Raw genomic sequence first — 22,090 nt, 5'->3', positions numbered from 1 at the left:
AACTTATGGACTGTGTACTTTTTCACTTATCGTGAGTTTGCCACCCCTGAAGGCAACACCTGGTCTCAAAACTTTGGCACTTCTCCATAGGCTCCCTGAAGGACCACCTTTGGTCCCTCTATCACTTTTAGGACACCCTCATAAATTACTCTATGGTTGGGGCCTTACAGAATCCGGGAAACAGTCAACATCCAGTAACCTACAATGAGTCCCTACAATGGTCTACTTTAAGTCTATTCATTCAGCCTAAATACAGCCAGGCAATGAGAGAGAATACCAGAGTAGGGAAAGAAATGAGTAGTCAGTGAAAGACAGGAGTTGATGAGACCGGAGGTCAGAGAGCAAATGTGCTGTATGATGAACATGTGTCAATGTGGAAGAAACAAGAATGGAGAGTCAAGTAAATGACTGAGTTAGACAAAAAAAAAAAATGCATGATTAATAAATAAGGTAAATGGAGACCCTATTTGAATGAACAAAAAATGTATGTCTGAAATTGCATAGCTATAGAAGCTATTAATGGACATGAACTTGTTAGAAGCACTGCCTTTCTTCAAAAGATCAAGGATGGGGTGCCTGGGTGGCTCAGTTGGTTAAGCATCTGACTCTTGATTTTGGCTCAGGTCATGATGTACGAGTCCTGAGATCGAACCCCGCATCAGGGGTTGTGCTGGGCAAGCAGCCTACTTACGAGCCTCCCCTCACCCCATCTCTCCTACCCTTCTGCCCACTCCCAAACAAAAGAAAATAACCCAAAAAACAAAAAACAAATGGATCAAGGATAATGCCAGTAAGCAGAAGGACCATAAAGTTGAAGCAAAAGGCTCCTAGGAGGCTCTACAGAGAATAAACAAATTAAAGGCTTTTATAAATAGTTGAAGGAAAAAAACCCTATAATGTTATATTTGGTATAACATGACAAATACAGTGAGTATACTTCATATCACATAACAGAAAGAACACTAAAAATAAAGTGACGAATGCTAATAAGATTATATTCTTGGGACTGCCTCCTAAATAGCTGTTAAATTCAAACTTAACAGATAGTTCAAACTAAAAAGAAACAGTAAGAGGAGTGTGATATTATAATAAAAAAAAATACGTGTTTGGTCTCTGTCCAGGTTCCAAGCACAGAGCTCCTAAAATCCTTGGAATTTCCTGAATGATAGGAGTGAGAGGAGTATCTTGTGTTATTCATAATAAGCCCCCTTCCACCACAGCTGAGTTTCTGTTAATGGTGACTCTGGGCAGGCCTCTGGATAGCTTTAGGATGGGAGCTAGTTGCTGGGGAAACCAGTCATGTGATTAGAGGGCTGCAACTTCCGGCCCTACCTTTCAACCTGCAGGTAGGGGAGAAGAGCTGGAGACTGAGTTCAATCCCTAATAGTCAATGATTTCATCAATCATGCTAACATAAAGGAACTTCCACAAAATCCCCTAAATGACAGGGCTCCTAAAGCTTCCAGGTTGGTGAATGCACTGAGGTGCTGAGAGGGTGATGAGCCCAGAGAGGTCACGGAAGATGACTGCATCCCCTGGCGATACCTGGCCCCGTATGCCTCTTACGCTGGATGGTTCCTGAGTTGTGTCCTTTATAATCAACTGGTAAACATAAAGTTTAGTCAAGTTCCTTCCTGAGTTCTGGGAGCCATTCTAGCAAATTAGCAAACCTTAGGAGAGAGTCATAGGGACCTCCTAGTTATAGGTAGTTGATCAGGTGGCCTGTACAGGCGGCCTGAAAACTGCAACTGGCATCTGAAGTGGGGGCCGTTTTGTGTGACTGAGACCTTCAACCTACAGAATCAAACACTATCTCTGGGTGGTTAGTGTCAGAAGTGAATTGAACTGCTGGACGCCCATGTGGTGTCTGGAGAATTGGAAAACTCACGGTGTAGGAAAACATCCCACAGGAAGGCTGACAAGCAGAAGTCCGATATTCAAGAACATTCTTCAGCCCCCCACAAAATCCTCTTATATCCTCTCCTTTACCAGTAAGTTCTCTTGCAAGTGAGCTGACTACAGAGCTGACTACAAATCTCATTATCTCAAAATCATTTTCAACATGTGGGGCTTCAAAATTTCAGAAACATTACAAGTGTAACAACAACAACAACAACAAAATCAGGCTTTATGGTGCAAAAGGAACCCAGATGCTCTCCTTCATAGCGTACCCTCGTAAACCACGTACAGTTGTAGGACACAACTGAAAACATATATATTTGTCTATATATGACTTACTAAGTAAACTGCCAAACATATCTACATCCAAATCTGCGGATCTCTTTTGCTGCTGGGCTACTAACTGGCAAAAGTCCTGAGCAGCTCTCACAATATCTGCTTTTCCATCTTCTGGGGAGAGCACCTTCACTGCTGATTGGCAATTTAAAACTGAAAAAAAAAAAAAACAACAAGTTATTAAAAAAAAAAAAAAATCCTGTTCCAGACATATTTCAAAATCTGTTTCAAGAAATATTAAGTTCAGACTAAAATAAAAGTATAGTTCTTATAGTAAACATGGATCATTTAAGTCCTTCAAACTGAATATCAAAACATATTTATCTGCTCCCCTCTGAAAGGACCCACACATCACATTTGTGTGTATATTTATATAGTACCTTCCTCTCAAAGTACTCAAAGACCTTGTATCTCTGAATAAATCCTCTAGAAAATAGGAATCATACGCTAGTTTACAATTTTCACTCACCTAAAATGCCATCTACAATCATAGTACAGTTAGCAGTAACACAAAAGATAAAAATGAAGAATATAGGGGAAAAAATGTGTTTCAATGAAACAGGTACTGTCTACCTTATCAGAATCTGATTCTGTGGGAGCTATTTTATAATTGACAGGATTCTAGGTACCTGACAGGAATGCCAAATTCTTGTCTATAGACAAGAATGCAAATTCTTTCTTGTCTGGTAGAGGTTCAATTATCTTCCCTCTAACCCAACAGAAAAACCAGTTTTGCCTCCATTTACATATTCATTGCAATACTACTTACCTGTAAGTGTGTCCATTCTTTGGACTCTCTTTGAACTGGTTACAAAATCTGCCTGGTTCCTGGTTATTCATTAGTTAAATAAAATCTTTAACATGTGTGTATTTTTTAATATCTATGAAAGTCACGATTTTATCTTTTTCTGAAAATTCTTTGAAGAAGATGAAGAAAGAAAAGTCTAAATCTGATGATAAAAGAAGCATGACAATAAAGACTAACAGCGCAAAATGAATGAATGAGTGACAGGACCTGCCTTGAAACACAAAATACATCTGTGTAAGTTAGATACTCAATTTGCTACTCACGCTTACCTTGATCGTCTTTGTCATTACTATTCGCAAACTCTGGTGAATATTTGGAACAATCTAAACCGAGAAGTTCCTGCTGTTGTTTTAAAATTTCATCCATTAATCTGGAATTATTTCTTTTGAAAATACCTTAAAAAGAAAAAAAGCAAGTAAATCCCAACTAGGTTAATTTATCCTCTTCAACAATTAATGGATATTTGCTGTGAAAACATCACTGCACCCAGAACTGAACAAACTCCACATGAAGCATTGCTGACTATGCCTCAACCGGAGTCTAAAAGAAAAACAAAACAAAACTCTGTTAACATAAGAGTCTGGAGTCAGGCTAACATAAAAAAAAAAAAAAAAAAAAAAAAAAAAAAAAAAAGGATAGAGGTGACTACTTGGAGCCAATATGAGTATGAAAAAAATTTACACCTAGAAGGAAATTTTAAGCTATCTTTTACTTGAAATTTTCATTTACAGATTAAGAAACTGGGACCCAGAGTCCTTAAGAGACTTGTTCAAGAATCTGTAACTGTGGCAGTGGCCCAGAGCCCTTACCTTGTGGACTCCCAGTCTGATGCACTTTCCTTGCAGACCCACTACGTGCATTCAATATTATTACTTCTATTTGATTCGTTGTTTTATTTATTTTTTATTTTTTTAATGTTTATTTATTTTTGAGAGACAGAGAGAGACAGCATGAGCTGTCAGCAAAGAGCCTGACTGGGGCTCAAACTCATGAGCTGTAAGATCATGACCTGAGCCGAAATCGGACGCTCAACCGACTGAGCCACCCAGGCGCCCCGATTCGTTGTTTTAATGGTAAGAGGAACTATTAAGAATTATGTAGGGACGCCTGGGTGGCTCAGTCGGTTGAGCATCTGACTTCGATTCAGGTCATGATCTCAAGGTTCTTGAGTCAAGCCCCGCGTTGGGCTCTGTGCTGACAGTTCAGAGCCTGGAGCCTGCTTTGGATTCTGTGTGTCCCCTCTCTCTCTCTGCCCCTCCCCCGCTCATGCTCTCTCTCTCTCTCGCTCTCTCTCAAAAATAAATATTAAAAATTTTTTTTAAAAAGAGAATTATGTAGAAAATAGAATACACAAAAGTAGCAAAATCAAAATTTAGTAAATACCAGCAAAGCATGGAAATACTCTCCCTAAAACTGTTTTTGATCCTTCAACCATGCACAAAAAAAGCTAAAACTTTTAACGACTATTATGTCATTGAAAAAGATGAAGTAACTATGTGGCATAAATTTAACATGAAACTAATGAAGAGAGTTCTAACTAAAAACAAGTGACAACTATTTAGCTATTTTCAGAGGGGCAGCTTTTTTACTGGTCATTGCCTTTTCGATCTTTACCAAGTGTTCCTACTCTGTACTCTCAGTCAGATCTGACTTTAAAGTACTTCAAAGATTAATTGGGAAAGAGAATATAGTTAAAAATATATAAAATAACACAATCTGGTGAATATGCTGCATACACATTACGTTGCTAGTCCATGTGTAATAGCAGTTCAAAGGTTAAGAAAAAAATTCTCCTTTGGTAGGGAAAGCTTTGTAAAATAAGCAAGACTTGAGCTGAGCTTTCGGAAGGTAGAAAACTGAGCTTCAACCTTAGAAAGTTAAAGACGATGGAGAGGATATTTAGTTTGGGAAAATGTTTAAGAAAAAAACACTGAATACTCAAAAGACAGACAAATGTTGCTGGTGCAAAGGATTTGAGAAAAGGGGACAGACCTAGTTTTCATTTCATGTTGCCTACCAAGTGGGTAACCAACAATTTCTAAGCCATGTGGGAAGGTGGAAATTTATAACTTTAGGAAAACTAAGCTGGCAACGGTATAGAGAAGGTCAGGCAGCAGAATACTGCAATAGTCCATTCGTAATTTGATGAAACAATGGAAGGAGTTCATTACAAAAGAACTGAGAGAATGAAAAGCATGACTTAATGAGAGGTGAACAGAGAAAATTCCATGGTATTAATCCTAGCTAAAAGAAAATAATAACTTTTGTTTAAAGTGTGGAATTTCTAGCAGAGAACTGGTTTGAAGGAAAACATAAGCTTAAGTTTTAGACACCTGATGATAGAATATTTGGGCAGGGGTACTGAAAAAGTGATTAAGATACGTGAAGGAAGGACATTCAAAAAAGGTCACATAGAGACGCCTGGGTGGCTCAGTCCATAGAGCATCAAACTCTTGATCTCACGGTCATGAGTTCAAGCCCCACACTGGGTGTGGAGCGTACTTAAACAAAAAAACAAAAAACCAAAAGAGGTGATATAAGCACCACGTGGGTAGAGATCTTAACTGTGTTTGCTCACCAGGGGCTAGCACAGTGCCTGGCACAGAACAGACACTCAGCAAATAAATGTCTGCCGAAAGAAGGCAACAGTCAGAGACTGTCTAGAGGACTTAAAAAGACCTCTTTAGGGTAAGTGACATTTCATCTAGCCCATGGAGAATTAGGAGAATTCTACAGGGGTAAGGCTGGGAAGGTAACATAACAAAAGATGGGGATACAGACACACATTTGGGAGTCACCATCCTTAAGGTGAAGCCAAACAGACACACAAGAAGTGAAAAATAAGATCTGCAAAGGTAAAGAAGCATACGTGAAGAAGAGCAGGGGGCTAAGGCTGTGACACCTTATGAAAGCCCACAGTCATGAGACCAAAAGCTAGGAAGTATAAAAGTGAACACTGTGTAGTACCCATATGCAAAGCAACAAAAAATACATAGTCCCAAAGACAAACAAAAATTTTAAAGGAAGGTGATTAATATCAGAAGCTATTGGAATAACAATGTTGAGGACAGCAATACTTGTGCAACAATACAGATGTGTAGATATTAACATTATGTTCAAGTCAGTCATAAAATTCACATGTATGACAAAAAAGCATGTACTATAAGACAGCTACATGATATAGGCTTATTAATGTTATAAGACTTCCAGTTGTTTATGCAAGTAAAAAATAAAAAATGATTTAGACCACACTTTGGTCTATATCATAGATATAAATCATGGGAGGCATGCAAATGCAAGCTGGTGCAGTCACTCTGGAAAACAGGATGGAGGTTCCTCAAAAAACTAGATAGAACTAGAACTAACCTACAACCCAGCAATTGCACTACTAGGCATTTATCCAAGGGATACAGGTGTGCTGTTTTGAAGGGACACATGCACCCTAATGTTTATAGCGGCACTATCAACAATAGCCAAAGTATGGAAAAAGCTCAAATGTCCATGGATGGATGAATGGATAAAGAAGATATGGTGTGTGTGTGTGTGTGTGTGTGTGTGTACACACACATACACTGGAGTATTACTCGGCAATCAGAAAGAATGAAATCTTGCCATTTGCAACTACATGGATGGAACTGGAGGGTATTATGCTAAGCGAAATCAGTCAGTCAAAGAAAGACAAATATCATATGACTTCACTCATATGAGGACATTAAGTGACAAAACAGATGAACATAAGGGAAACAAAAATAATATAAAAACAGGGAGGGGGACAAAACATAAGAGACTCATAAATATGGAGAACAAACAGAGGGTTACTGGAAGGGGTGTGGGAGGGGGGATGGGCTAAATGGGTAAGGGGCACTAAGGAAGCTACTCCTGAAATCATTGTTGTACTATATGTTAACTAATTTGGATGTAAATTCAAAAAATAAAATAAAATAAAATAATAAATAAATTATGGAAGGCATATGAATTTCAAAAACAATGTAAAATCTCCACAACACTGCTAGAACATATGAACTTACTAGAATGTAGATTCATTTTAATAGTAACCCACCACTAGGAACCCTTGCTTTTGTCCATTTACAGGACACTGATCCCTTCCTTCAATACTCCAAAGACCTATGCTTCTGTGCTCGCTAATTCACTCATCTCTGCCTTAGCTTCCAGATTAAAATAGGAACACATTTCAGGAACTCTTGCTCTCTCCAAATCAATGGATGACATTCTTTGTCACCAAAATGGTCACTACCTCTTTTCAATCTGTATCCTTTCCTTCTCAATCTTTCTGAAGTGTTACCATTAATGACCAAGCTGCTCCATTCTCAAAATTCCATCCTTACCCCACAACTTGTCTAAACTCCCTTTCTTGGTTCTACTCCCAGCCTGCGCCTTGAATGGCCCCTTCTCCCTTTGCACTGAATCCTTTCCCTCTTCCCACTTCTAACTGGAAGATTACTCCTAGAGTTGCTATCTCAGCCTTCTCCTTCTGTCCATGTGCTCCTCTTTCTCTGAGTCTAGTCACTCATGGGACTTTAAAACCACTCAGGGCCAGGACAAGGGTGAGATAAGTGAAGCAAAACTTAAGTTGGCATCAAAAAACTCTAAGATAAAGAATAACGCATTATCTTCAACAACTTAATGCAAAAACATCCCATGATGAACAAAACATTAAAATTTTAAGTAAAAACAAGGATCAGCATTTAATAATTCCAGTTCAGGGGCGCCTGGGTGGCTCAGTTGGTTAAGCCTTCTACTTCAGTTCAGGTCATGATCTCACGGTTCGTGAGTTCCAGCCCCGCTTCTGTGCTGACAGCTGGAGGCTGCTTTGGATTCTGTCTTCCTCTCTCTCTGCCCCTCCCCTGCTCATGCTCTGTCTCTTCCTCTCTCAAAAATAAATAAACATTAAAAAAAAAAAAAGAAAATTCCAGTTCATTCTACCCAGAAGTTCTGTAAGCATCTGAAACATACCTAAAACATAGCAGCTGATCTCTTAAAGTTAGTTCTCAGGGAGCCTGGGTGGCTCAGTTGATTAAGTGTCCGACTTCGGCTCAGATCATGATCTCACAGTTCATGAATTCGATCCCCAGCTCTGGTCTCGCGCTGACAATGCAGAGCTTGCTGCGATTCTCTCTCTCTCCCTCTCTCTCTGCCCCTCCCCTGCTCATACTGTCTCTCTCCCTCTCTCAAAATAACAAACTTAAAAAAATTTTTTAAATAAAACTAGCTCTCACTTATATCAAGTTGTTTTTTTTTTTTTTTTTAATTTTCTTAAATGTTTATTTTTGAGAGAGACACAGAGCGCAAGCAGGGGAAGGGCAGAAAGAGAGGGAGACACAGAATCAGAAACAGGCTCCAGGCTCTGAGCTATCAGCACAGAGCCTGACGCAGGGCTCAAACCCATGAACTGTGAAATCAAGACCTGAACCAAACTCAGATGCTTAACCGACTGAGCCACCCAGGTACCCCTATATCTAGTTTAACAAAAAAATGGAGCAGTACCATAACTGTAAAATTTATACGCACTTAGGAACCAAGCTTGGAAGGGAATAGGCTATATGACAACAGTGAATGTATAAGGGTGATAGGACAACAGGGGATTTAAAATGGTAATTGGGGTAAAACTATATAATTAAAAAGAAAAAAAACACCAGCCTTTTTTGTTGTTTGAGTTCCTTTTTTTTTTTAAAGTTTATTTTTGAGAGAGAGAGAGAGAGAGAGAGAGAGACAGACAGAGAGAGTGTTTATGTGTGCATGCAAGTGGGGAAGGAGCAGAGAGAGTAGGGGACAAGGGATCTGAAGCAGGCTCTGTGCTAACAGCAGAGACCCCAATGCAGGGCTCAAATCCAGGAACCACGAAATCATGACCTGAGCCGAAGTCAGACACTTAACCAATTGAGCCACCCAGTTGCCCCATGTTGTTCTATTTCTAATAAAGGCATCACTACCTGCCCAGTCACCCAAACATCTTCTCTACTCTAGTATTTTCACTACCACTTCCAATGCCCTATTAACATGCTAAACCCATATACTCATCTACAGCAATATTTCTCCTATCCATTTCCATTTGTCCATTGTCCCCAACTGTTTCAAGTTTTTCTTTTTCATTAAAATATTACAATCACATGATCTTCCAATGGGTCTTCTTGCCCCTTCTAGCATGTATCACTAGATTGACAACCAGATTAATCTTTGGGTTCATCTTTAATCCTGACATATTCCAATTTAGGATCTTCAATGGCTCCCAAAATGCTTAATATACTAAGAACAAACTGCTCAGATCAGCATTAAGATTCCAGCCTACGCTTCCACACTTGGTGGGTGGAAATAATGTTTATGAAACAAATGAATTTATTTCTCTGTAGTACTCTGTCCCCAGCAAATTAGAACTGTCGTATATTCCCCTCAAAACATATGACATGAGCCTAACCTCCATCCTTTATGTTACCTCCCCAGCCCCACACCTACAAACTCTTCACAGGCCAGCTAAAATGTCACTTACTCTTAAGAGACTCTTCCCAATCCCCCAGCCAGATATGCCCCATTCCTCCTCTGACTCACCCTTACCTCCTCCAAATACACACATTTTGTTCAAACTCCATAATAAACGAGATTCTACTTTGTACCATAATTACAGCTTAATCCCCCTACTGAACTGTAGTCTTCCTTGTGAACTTGTGGCTTACTCATTTCTTTTCCCCTAAGGTACCTTCCACATAGCAGGAGTTCAATGTTTATTTAATAAACTGAATTAATCAGTGCACAAAGTGCCACCTAACAACAAAACCTAAATGGATAGGTCACTAAGTGGAATTTTTAAGAAGTTTCCAGGAACCTCTCACAATAAAAACAGGCACTTCCTTATTGCATACAGGCAGAAATTCTGTTAAAAAGGAAGAATACACAGAGCCACAGTTACAAAGTATCTTTCATAAAGAAGTTCATAAAGTTATTTTAAACACAACCTTTGTCTCAGCTAATTTGGATGGAGAAATTAAATGCACAAGTATAGTTTCTGAGAAGTGTATAGATAAAACAGAGTATCAGCAAGATGATTCCTGATCACTCACGCTTGCCCCTTCCAGAAATCTGATTATATGCTATGCTGCCTATCTCACTTACCCATAGGCAATACTATCATCTTAAAATTTTCTTCAGGATTCAAAGTCTACACATACATACTTCTCACGATACACAAGAAATGCAGAAAGATATAAGAGTGCCTTTGTCTCTGATAGGCAATTCCTCCACTAATATCATAGTATGGTATTAGGCAAGTATTCATACTTGCAGAGCTCTTTTTCTCATATCACATTTCATCTTGTTTGCCTTCACAGAATCTAAACTAACGCCAAAATGGTGTAATAAAAGAAACTGTGACAAAAGTCATTTTATGTAAAAGGAAGTTGAGACTACATTCGCTCAGAAATAACTGACCTAAGGGAAAAACATTTGTAAATACATTTTTCAGAAAATCGTAATTTACAGAATTATACAGTAATAAGCTGAAATAATTATTTTAAACCATCCTTTCACAGATGAGGAAAGAGACCCAAAAAGGTCAAGCAACTGTCCTTGGCCAAGAGTCTAAGATTTTGGCCTGGAATCCAGGTCTCCTGGATTCTAATTATTCAGTTCAGTAACTATTTCTAACATTGATAAACAAATGATGCTAAACCCACTTTACTAATACACCCATTAAATTCTGAATTCCCCTCCCTAAAAGTTGAACTCTATTAAATATATAAAACTGGCCTTTTTACAAATAAGCAGTATCTTTTGAAAAAACTAAAACTAGAGCCCTTTTTGAAAAGACTCTTAAGGAGGTTTCACAGGGCTGACAATTATTTGAATTAAGAAAAAATAAGTTTGGGGTACCTGGGTGGCTCAGTCAGTTAAGTGTCCAACTTCAGCTCAGGTCATGATCTCACATTTGTGAGTTTGAGCCCCGTGTCGGGCTCTGTGCTGACAGCTCAGAGCCTGGATCTTGCTTAGGATTCTGTGTCTCCCTCTCTCTCTGCCCCTCCCCTGCTCACGCTCCTCTCCCTCTCTCTCTCTCTCTCTCTCTCTCTCTCTCTCTCTCTCAAAAACAAATAAACATTAAAAAAAGTTTTATTAAAAGAAAAAAGAAAACATAAGATTTTGCAATAATGATTTCAAGAATTTTATATTTTGTTGCTCCACAACTATACCTCATGTATTCTCAATTTCCTAAGTGTAAACTGTATGTGTGTGTGTGTGTGTATAATATATATAAAAGAACTATCTTTTAAAACACGCACATGCACACACACACACACAAACATCTACAATTTCTGTAAAAAAATAAATAAAATATTATGCCAGAAAAATTGGACCTCAGAAAGACTACAATGTTTTTAGTATTTCTTGACAAACATTAGCTACACACTTTGGGGGCCAAATGTAAACTTCTCATATTCTAAGAAATATCTATTTTGAATTCTAGTATTAAAAACTACTTAAGATGCTCAACATTTAGACAATAAGGTAACCATTCATCCTAAACTGAATATTCCCTAACCTCATCACCATAACACTTCCAGTTTTTAGTGTTTCCTATTCCTAGTCTTTGTTCCCACCCATGTATAATACTGGCCTATATGATTATGCAATTTTATATCCTGCTTTTTCCATTTATATAATATGTATTCTTCCTCGGTGCTAATCTCATGATTATTACAACAATTGCATTATTTAACAGAAAAGCCTTTGCTGATTCGTTCCAGCTCTCAAAATATAAAAATCAATACTCCCAGGATTAAGATTACTACTAGAGCTATTGCATATTCTTTCAGCATTTAGGTTTTCATCATATTCAAGGAAAAGAAAATATATTGCCAATATAATTGGTGAACATAGAAATTAAGTGGAATGAAGGCCATCATATGAGGCCAGGCAAAGGGGTAATACAAAGGGGTCTGTGGGCCTTGGTAATGAGCTGAGAAAACATTCCAAGTACAACGGAAGCCGTTGGAAGGTTTTACTCAGAGCTTAAATGATGTTATCAAGAAAGATCACTTTGCTGGTGAGTAAAGAATGGATTATACAGGGGCCAGAATATAAACGAAGACCAATCAGGTGGCTACAGCAATAATCCAGGTGAAAGATAATGATAACTCAAACTGAGGTGGCTACAACGAAAAACCAAAACAAGTATCCAATTTGGAACATATTCTAGAAGTAGGGCCAGGGAGGCCTGTTGGTAGATTATAGGTGGAATGTAATGTAAGAGACTCACAGAAGACATCTAAGTTTTTAGCTTGAGCACTTACTAGTATGTTTTAAGATGGGAAAAACTGTGAGAGAGGTCTGAGGAGAGTGAAATTCGAGACATGGTTTGGACATGTTAAGTACCTGAGATGCCTAATAAAAGTAAACCTGTTAGGCAGTGAATTAGATATGGAATCTGGAATTATGGGAGAGATAAGGACTGGAGATACAAATCTGGGCATGAGCATTTAAAGGACTTTTAAAATGATAAGGTTAGAGAAATCATCTGGGACAGGGGTCAGCAAACTACTGCTATGGGAACACAGCCACATCCATTCTTTTATGGCTGCTTTTTGGCCTCATTGGCAGAGTTGAGTAGTTTTAACAGAAACCCATAACCCACTAACCTAAAATATTTACTAGCTGGCCCTTTAAGAAAAAGTTGTTGACCCTTGACCTAGGAGATAGCAAGAACAACAGAAGGACAAAGGCATATATGCAGCACAATACTCTAGGACCCCCCAAAATTTAGAAGTGAAAAAAACGAGAAGCCAGAGGCTCAGAAGGAACATATAGCAAGACAGGAAGAAATCCAAGCATACGTACGTTTCAAAGAGAGGCGAATTAAGCATGCTCTATCCACCCATTCGATTATATGCTATATTCAGGTACCTTACTGGAGTCCTTTGAAATCTTTACTATACCAATCAAAATGACATTTTAGAATTATAGGTTTCAATATAGTCTACTCTTTCACTCAACTCATGTACACGTTAACTGGCTAATACACCCATGACATACATACTTTTTTCAAATTCAGGAAACCAAGTAAGGAGTTTAATTAGACAAATATTCAGTCAGCAAATCTTATCTCTATTCCTTAAATCCTGCTTCTTCTAAAATTTATGTGAAATGAATAATCAATTCCATAAAATGAGACTTTTAAAGCACATATTTAACATATTTTCTTTTAAATATGAAATTACAGGGCATTAGGTGGCTCAGTCAGTTGAGCATCTGACTTCAGCTCGGGTCATGATCTTGTGGTTCATGAGTTCAAGCCCCATATCAGGCTTTGTGCTGACAGCTGAGAGCCTGGAGCCTGCTCCAGATTCTGTGTCTCCTTCTCTCTCTGCCTCTCTCCCCCCAAAATACACAAACATTAAAAAAAAATTAACTGAAATTAGAATTTTTACCATGGTTATTCCCTCCTTTCTACAGAAACAGACTTTAAGATATAACTAACATCAAGTATTTATAAGGCTACAGGAAGGGAAGACAGAAAAGTGAGATAAACACTAAAACAATCTCTCCTAGTTATAAAGCATCTCATCAGCTATGGAATTAATGTAATACTTCTTTAAAAATAAATGCCTGTCCTTCAAAATGGCCTACCTTTTTTCCTTTTAAACTAGACACTTAAGTAAGTTACCTAGTGGCTACCTTCATTTAATTTCTCTAACAATCCATTTACAACACTATCAGAGGCAATCTTCAGTGAAGAAAATATAATACTTATGGAGCAATTATTTAAAATTAAAAAAAAAAAACTACCATTAAAATTTTATATGACTCAAGCAGTCCTAAAAAAAATAAATCTTATACACCATTAAACAGTTTTATTTCAAGAGAGAGCCCCAGGATTAGGAATCAGCGTGTTGTAGCAGGGAAGGTATGTGTGTGATGGTGGCACAGCATAATGGAACGAGTGTTGTGTTTCAAGTCCCAGCTCTTCAGCAGGATAGATGTGTAAAATTAACAAGCCATGTGGCCTCTCTCAGCCCCTGGGTACACATTTTAAAAATGAGAGTATCTTCACAGACTCTGCTCACCTGACAAAGAAACAGTTCAGTACAGAGCAGGAATACCATGATATTACATTTAGTTGATTAAAAAAGCGTCCTATGGGGCTCCTGGGTGGCTCAGTCGGTTGGGCGTCTGACTTTGGCTCAGGTCATGATCTCGCGGTTTGTGGGTTCAAGCCCCGCGTTGGGCTCTGTGCTGACAGCTCGGAGACTGGAGCCTGCTTCAGATTCTATTTCCCTCTCTTTCTGCCCCTCCCCTATTTGTGCTCTGTCTCTTTCTCTCTCTCTCAAAAAAATGAAAAATTTTTTTAAAAATTAAAAAAAAAATAATAAAAAAAGTGTCTTATCAGTCACAGGATGAACGTTTATATTAGTGGTAGGAAGAAAATTCTATTTGCCTTCATATTATGTTACAAATCATTTCTATCACCTGTAGATAAGAACCACTTTACCGAGGCTTTCAGATGACCTAACATAATTAGGAACAGTACTAAAAGTGACTATTGTAGTCCCATTCTCTTAGGAGTGTAAGTCAGTATAGCAAAATGGTTAAGTATAAAAGCTTTGGAATAAGATTTAGTTCAAATTCTAGACCTGTTCCTTACCAGATATAGGTTCTTAGCTTTCTCAGTCTCAGTTTCTTAATTTGTAAAACTGCTAAGGGTTTAACGGACTTCTTTGCACAGAAAGAATTCAACAAAGACTAATTATTCCTATTAAGTAAAGGTTTATTTTCATAAATAGATCCAGTACTATGGTTAACCAGAAGGGTACTCAAGAGAAGGTCATTTCAAAAGTTGCCAAAAGCAGAATAAAGCTTTTCAAAGTCAGCAAAACTGGGGATGGAATAATAAGTCAAGAGGTTACCTAGGAAGTAATAGAACGGACGTTACAAGAATTGATGATAGCCTTTTGACAGGTAGCTAACTCTCTGGCACAAAATGAAGAAGACGTTCCAGGATGCTAGGATATATGTGAAATTATGTACAAGATGTGAACTACACAAAGGTGAAGATTAGGAACAGATGTTGCCTTCCATGAGTTTCCACATGAGGGAAGACAAGTAGCCTAGTTTGTACTGCTCGTTGTGTCAACATGTAATCACAGTACAACTGGATTTTCAACCCTCCTTCCAACTCTGTATTTCAACATAAGGAGAAGAAGAAGTATTTAGTAAGACCATGCTTCCCAACAGCATCTCCGTCAGTGTGCCAAATATGTAACTAGGGGAAACTATGTTCGTTTCCTTCCATTATTCTAAGGTTCCTGGGTACTTGTGCTCAGAAACAAATTACACGGAGAACACCAAGCTACCTACACGCTGTAGGAGAAGCAAAGATGAGAAGGATGGACAGTATTTGGGGAGCTTAAGTCTAGTAAGAAAATTGAGGCACATATACATGATTACTATTTTAGAAAATCCAAATACCTTTCAAGATGCAAAGTTCTGAGGAGATTCAAGAAAAGAGCAAGATTAGGAATGGAACAGTCAAGAGAGACTACATAAGAGGTGACAGGATAGACTTACAAGGATCAATGACAGCCTTCTGACAGGGAGACAGCCATTTGTCAGGAAAAGGAGAAGAGCCATTCCGGGGAGGGGAACATCAAGTAACCTAAATGTGGATGAGGCAAAAGGTATATAAAATGTGAGAAGTAGGTTAGGGAAGCCGTGAGTACACTGGACAGACATTTTTAATGCCAGTGTGAGAAATCTGTACCCAAAACTAATTTCAGAAGACACCTAGTACACATTAACAACTACGGAAGTAACGCTAGAAAGAGCATCGTGAAAGATTTCTGTTTGCTTGTTGCTGGATCCTCACACGGAAGGCAATGCCTTATCCTAGATCACTCCAATTTATAACGAGCAATACTAAAACCCTACCCAGATTTCCTCATTCATGACAAGGAACATGAAGAATGAATACTTTGAGGCAAGGCAAGCAGCAGAGTATCCCTCAATTTGTGTTAGGGTCAAACTTCAAGGCACAAAGGCAGTATATAGGCAGTTGGGTAAAAAGAGATGCTCAGGTCCCACTCCCCTAATTCAGTCTGATCAATAATTGTGTTGAATCTGTAGTTTTTACAAGTATTCCCAGAAACTCCTTCTCACATGGTCCACAGGCCACATTTTGAAAAATACTGCCCTACAGCAAGGTCCCCAACACGGCACCAATATAACTGGGCCGAAGAACAGGCTTCATCATTGAAGATGAATAATACATACCCAGATAATGTGGAGCCCAGCATACTTCAAGTGAGATCCAGGCCAGCACAACACCCCTAAGGTGGTAATACCAAAAGTCCCTGAACTCCAGGTTTTGTGCCATCCCAATTATGGTCATTTCTTCAATTATAATCATGGAGACAAATTGGGCGAACCTCTTTACTAGAATTCTGGGCTTAAGAAATCCTGAGAAAACAACTCCAATTTCTAATATGTGAAAGAATTACTGGCAAAAATTATTACAATCAAGAAATATGGCAGGTAAATGAAAATAAAAAGTTCAGTTTGCTGGCAATCAAACCAAAGTAAATATCAAGGGGTTTTTTAAGTCCAAGAATAAAATATAATCTAGCTTCAATTATAATTAATTAGAATGAATACTTACGTAAACTCCAATTCTTAAGTGACAGGATACAGGACAGGGAAAGATGTAAGGAGGTACAGTAGCTCGTCTCGGAGATCCCTGCCATCAATCCCCCTGCCTGACCCCCATCCTTCCCACACTTGTCTCCCTTGCACCTTTCTGGATAAGCTATTTTCTCAATGAGAGGTAAAGTCTATTTCACCATTTTCTTGATTTGGGCCAGACCTGTGATGTCTCAAACCAAGAGAGTACAGCAAAAGTAACACTGCATGGTTTCCTAAGCTAAGTCAAAGAAACCGTGTAAGCTTTGGCCTTTGGCTAGGTCTTTGAGAACTTTTTCTGGGAGAAGCCAACTCTATTATCTGACTACCCTGAGGCCACTGTTAATGAGGAAGCCTAAGCATGTCAGGTAGAAAGACTGTGTGAAGACAGATGACCAACCTGCCCTCATCAATTCCAGCCATTACGAACCAGGTATCAGACTCATGACAAGAAATTTTTATGTCCTGGCCACTATCTGACCACAACCTTATGAGTGACCAACCCCCAAAAAGAAATGACCAACTGAACTGAGTCAACATATAAGCTGTTGTTTTAAAACACTATGCCCTGGGGTAAATAACTGGAACAGTCACGGAAACCTTCACCCTACCTCATTTCTCAAGTTTTCTTTATAAGAACTTGCTTATATTTACGGCTCCCCACAGTCCTCAGCACCGTTGTTAAGGTTTGTCTGGTAGGAATGCCACCAAAAGGGAATTCCCTAGTCACATACAGAGCAGGGAGGGAGAGAGAACACTGCTGTTCGTGCTAATCCAAATTCTACCTACTTTGGCAAAGCCTAGCTCAAGTGTCACCTCCTTCCTTATCAGGGGCATATGGGGGTGACCCTGCTTTGCAGGGATTTTTCTTTCCTTAAATAAAGTCTCTGCCACTCACTTACCATTTACATATTAGCTTGTATTAATTTTTAGTAGACATCGAGGTACTTTAACTTTCTTAAGAAACACAAGTTCTTGTATCCCTTTGTATCTCAGTGCTTTACACCATAAGGTACTCAATAGATGTGGCATTTGTGAATATGTCAATGGGACTTTTTTTAACTTATAAAGAGATGGGTTTAAATAAAAGTTTGTTTGGGAAAACTAAATAAAGCGTAAGCAGCTATACCTCCCCTGAAAAGGACAACTTTTCTCACATATCCACAGGTCGTTTCCTCACCTCTTTCAGGTCAATACTCAAAAGTCAACGAGGCTTTCCTTGCCCACCCTACTTAACGCTGCACCCCACCATTGCCTTTCAACATTCCCATTCCCTGTTTCATTTTTCCTCATTTCACTTATGATCTAATTTACCACTCTTTTACTCTTATATAATATTTGTCAGGCTTCCACTAAAGTGTAAGTTCCATGAGCATAGGGATTTTTGTCTGTTTTGTGCACTGGTGTACCCCATGCCCAAACGAATACCTGATAGTTAATAGACAGCCAACTGTCACTGTTGAATGAATGAATGAACACCAAGAATGGGTACGTCAAAAGTCTCTTGTTTCAGGGGCGCCTGGGTGGCTCAGTTGGTTGAGCGTCCGACTTCAGCTCAGGTCATAATCTCATGGTCCGTGAGTTCAAGCCCTGCATCGGGCTCTGTGCTGACAGCTCAGAGCCTGGAGCCTGCTTCAGATTCTGTGTCTCCCTCTCTCTCTGACCCTCCCCCGTTCATGCTCTGTCTCTCTCTGTCTCAAAAATAAATAAAACATTAAAAAAAAAATTTTAAAAAAAAAGGCTCTTGTTTCAAACAATGAAATTATCCCCTTAAAAATAATTAAAACTGCTTTTACAGTTGGGCACAAAGTGCCCTATGTCAATTCCCTGGAAATGACCTTAAAACTCCTTCAGGTTTTCAGTCAATACCTGGTTAGCTTGACTTCTCCCTGTTCATCAACAATCACTTTTCTTTTAGCAAATATGGCACAAGATATTTCTGAACCATATCAGCAATTCAAGAACAGGAATTATCAGAAGAAGAAAGTGTTGCAATATTACAATCTGTAGGCACAGTCACCAAGTTAAACTATGTAGCTATATACATCTGCATTTCCTACTAGAACGTAAAGGTACTTGCTTTAAAAGAATCACCTGTATATAAGGGATTCACTTATAAGTTAATTCACCCTATTGTTTAATGGCTTTAACTGATTTCCATTTCTGCTTCACTTGTTTCTTTCCCCACACAGTGTTTCTGTTGCATTGGTTTAAGCAAAGACTGGGTTGCTTCCTAACAGTCCTGTATTTCTATTGGTCTGCTCAGTTCTTTGGCAAGTTCCATAAAATGTCAGCCCCTATTAAACTTTACCCTACAGGTTATATCATCAGTTGATAATGACAGACTACTGAGTCACTATATTCCTTGCTGACTGCACGGAAGGTGACAGGTCAGTCAAAGATTACTCTAATACCCTGCAAGAGTTCCTGTCTGACCTTGACGTACCCTTTCGGACAAAACCCTGCACTTACACCTGCCTATGTGACAAAGATTTAAAGGAAAAAAAAAAAAAAATCAAACCGTAGCCTCTGTGGAGCATACCAGTAATTTACATTACTGAACAGAGAAGAAAACGTTAGTTTTCTTTCCTTCATACCCATACACCTAAATCATTGTTATCGTCACATCTTTATATCTAAGGAAAGGAAATGACACTACTTTCAGGATCTGACTGAAATCCAAACCTGCCATTTAGAGCCTTCCTCAACCTGACCTCCTAGTCATCATTTCAGTCCAAAGGAAAGCCCATTTCCTCTGCATGAACTTCTCAAATTCCTCCAATTCAGAATTCCTCTCCCCCATTCTCATCGTGGTTACTTACTCCCAACACTTCTTGCTATTCACCAACAAGTTACTTATGTATCTACTCCCCTAAACCTGAGAATCCATGGAGTTAAAAGTAAGATTACAAGGAATGTGTTTATTAGCATAGTGCTTAAGGTTTGTAGCCACCCAATAAATGGTGAATTCTCGTACTTAAAAAATTCCCCATGGTTAAATGCATTCCCTCAATCGAACCTTAAAAAACGGCAATTACTATATCAAGTACTGTGTTAGCCACTAAGGATCAAGGATTGCACACTATCCCAGACCTCTGAAGACACACGTGACTATTTTCATTTTGCCTATCCAGACTCTCACATACTTTTTGTAAGCCCAGTTCAAACGCTACCTGACCCCAACCACTCAGCTTATGCGCCTTCACAGACTAGCAATGATTTAAGAGCAGTGCCTTGAATCTCTCTGAAGAAACAGTCTAGTAAAAACCACAAACAACAAAAAAGGTTGGGGCGGAGGGCAAATACGTGGAGAAGCTCAGATGTTGGTGTTTGTGTTCAATAAAGCTTATCTCCCTTCCTCGAAAGCGCTAGCACCATAATTTGCCCTGAAGGGCCGTGGGATGGGGCAACTGGAAGAGCAGGGAGCGCTGCGGTGCGCGGCGCGCCGCGGATACACCTGCCGGATGTGCAGTCCACCCCGGTCGGAGACGCCCGGGTCCCCCTACCCGCGCCGGACCTCACCTTGGTGGTCGTAGACGCTAATGTAGGAGATGCCCACAGCCATACACCACACCACGAGGCTCGCGATGTCCGTGAAGCTGGGCTCCTGCTCCTCTTCGGTGACCACCAAGCCCATGTGCACTGGCAGCTTCTCCAGGGAACGGCCGTCCGCGCGCCAGCGCAGCCGGGGGTGGGCGGCGGCCGGGCCCGGCCTCCCTCGCGGATGCCGGTGGTGACGGCGGTTCCTGCCGACAGCCGGGGGCTTGCGGAGCGTGAAGCCGAGCGGCGCTAGGACCGCGGCAGAGGCGGCGCGGCAGCAGCGCCGCCAGATCCAGTTCCAGGTGCCGAACCGAACGCGGAGCCAGGAGGTGAGCGTGCGGTGCAGGCAGAGCAGAGCGTGCAGCACCCGCCACACCAACTCGTACAGCCCCGTCATACTCCCGTGGCGTCCAGGCGCCCTCTCCTCCCGCCCTCCCACACCCGCGGTGCGACGGCTTCTTATCCAGCCCTGCGGCCGGCGCGGGCCATCACTCCACGTTCCCCCGCCCCCCACGCCTGAACCCCTTTCCACTGCCAACACCTCACCTCGCCCCCGCCGCCATCTTCCTCCTGCCTCGGCAGCCCCGCCCCCACTAGTACATGGACAGTTCTGATTGGTCGATGCGGAACTCTGACGCGACTTCTGAGTCCGAGGATGTGGCCTAACCAGACGCCGCGAAGGAGAGCGAGCTCCTGGGAACTAAGCGGGTTGGGGACCGAGGGCGCCCCCTAGTCGTGTGGAGAACGAGGAACAGACGCCGCCAACCCTTGCCCGCAGGACTCGACAGAAAGGCACTTGTCTTCAAGGTTGGAATGGGCCACCTCAGGCACTCCGCGTCCCTCGAGGCCTTGGGCGTCTTCTACTGCCTGTCTCCTCGCACGGCCCCGCCAGAAACGGTTTCTAAGGGATAAAAGTGGCCCAACTGGATTACATTACATTGCAAACGCCAGAAAGAACCTAGGAACAGAAGGTAGCCTTCAGCAAGTGCTGATGTTGGGGGTCAACGAGGGTCCTGGAAAGGAGGGGTGCGGAGACAGAAGCGTGCGCCTTACGGAGGTCCTGCTCCTGTTCTTTAGTCAAACCTTGTACCTGAGGCTAATTCTTCCCAAAATGTGAATGAGGATCTTTAGGAGTGCTCTTGAAACATAGTTCTGCCCATGTCCTCCCCCTCTAAGTGGAATCTTTACTGGCTGTCCATTGCTTAATACAGAAAAGGGGGTTCCACGGCCTGGCAATCCAGTCAGTTTATTGTTTTGTTCGTTCAGCACGCGATCGCCGACTACCAGCATGAGCGACCTGAGTAACCACCTCTCTCTGGTGGAAATTGCCCATGCAGTGACATCATCCCCTTCACACAGGCTCCTGTTCCAGCCCATCTGGACCACAAAGTATTCCTCCAGGCCAATTCCGTACCTGCAGGAGTTCTGTACCTTTTTTGCCCCCTTTGCTCTCTTGCCTTCTCCTTAATCCCTGTTTCCCAAGTAGGTGTTGCCCGAGCCCCAACCCATTTCCCGAGCATCATCGTACAGGCCACGTCCTCAGTGAAAATTCTCTTGCTCTCCTAGCCTGAAGTCATTTCTTCCTTGTAAATCTCACCACTTTTGCAAATTTCATGGCTCTACTTATTACACTTTCCATTTTCATATTCAGTTTACCCTTGAGGAATATAGTGGGTTAGGCTGCCAAAACTCCCCTCCCCTCAGTCAAAAATCCTCATATAACTTTTGACTCCCCCAAAACCTATTAACAGCATACTGTTGACCAGAAGCCCTACCAGCAGTACAAACACTGGATTAACACATATTTTGTATGTTATATGTATCATATCCCTT

General features: G+C 40.5%; 1 protein-coding gene across 1 annotated transcript in view; it reads right to left on the bottom strand.

Annotated features, from left to right (window-relative positions):
* Nucleotides 1-20,835, bottom strand: part of NUS1 (NUS1 dehydrodolichyl diphosphate synthase subunit) — a 32,425-nt gene extending 11,590 nt beyond the window's left edge. Inside the window, exons 1-3 of the mRNA XM_060616506.3 lie at nucleotides 20,240-20,835; nucleotides 3,313-3,438; nucleotides 2,239-2,388 (exon numbers count right to left, since the gene is read on the bottom strand). Of these exons, the coding sequence (XP_060472489.1) occupies nucleotides 2,239-2,388; nucleotides 3,313-3,438; nucleotides 20,240-20,654 (691 nt within the window). The 5' untranslated portion in view covers nucleotides 20,655-20,835. The remainder of the gene's footprint in view (nucleotides 1-2,238; nucleotides 2,389-3,312; nucleotides 3,439-20,239) is intronic.
* Nucleotides 20,836-22,090: the final 1,255 nt, after the last annotated feature.

This window comes from Panthera onca, chromosome B2 (genome assembly GCF_046562875.1).
Source record: "Panthera onca isolate mPanOnc1 chromosome B2, mPanOnc1 haplotype 2, whole genome shotgun sequence".
In the NCBI taxonomy this organism is placed as follows: Eukaryota; Metazoa; Chordata; class Mammalia; order Carnivora; family Felidae; genus Panthera; species Panthera onca.
Note: the sequence above shows the minus strand (reverse complement) of the source record. Positions and strands in the feature narration are given on the sequence as shown.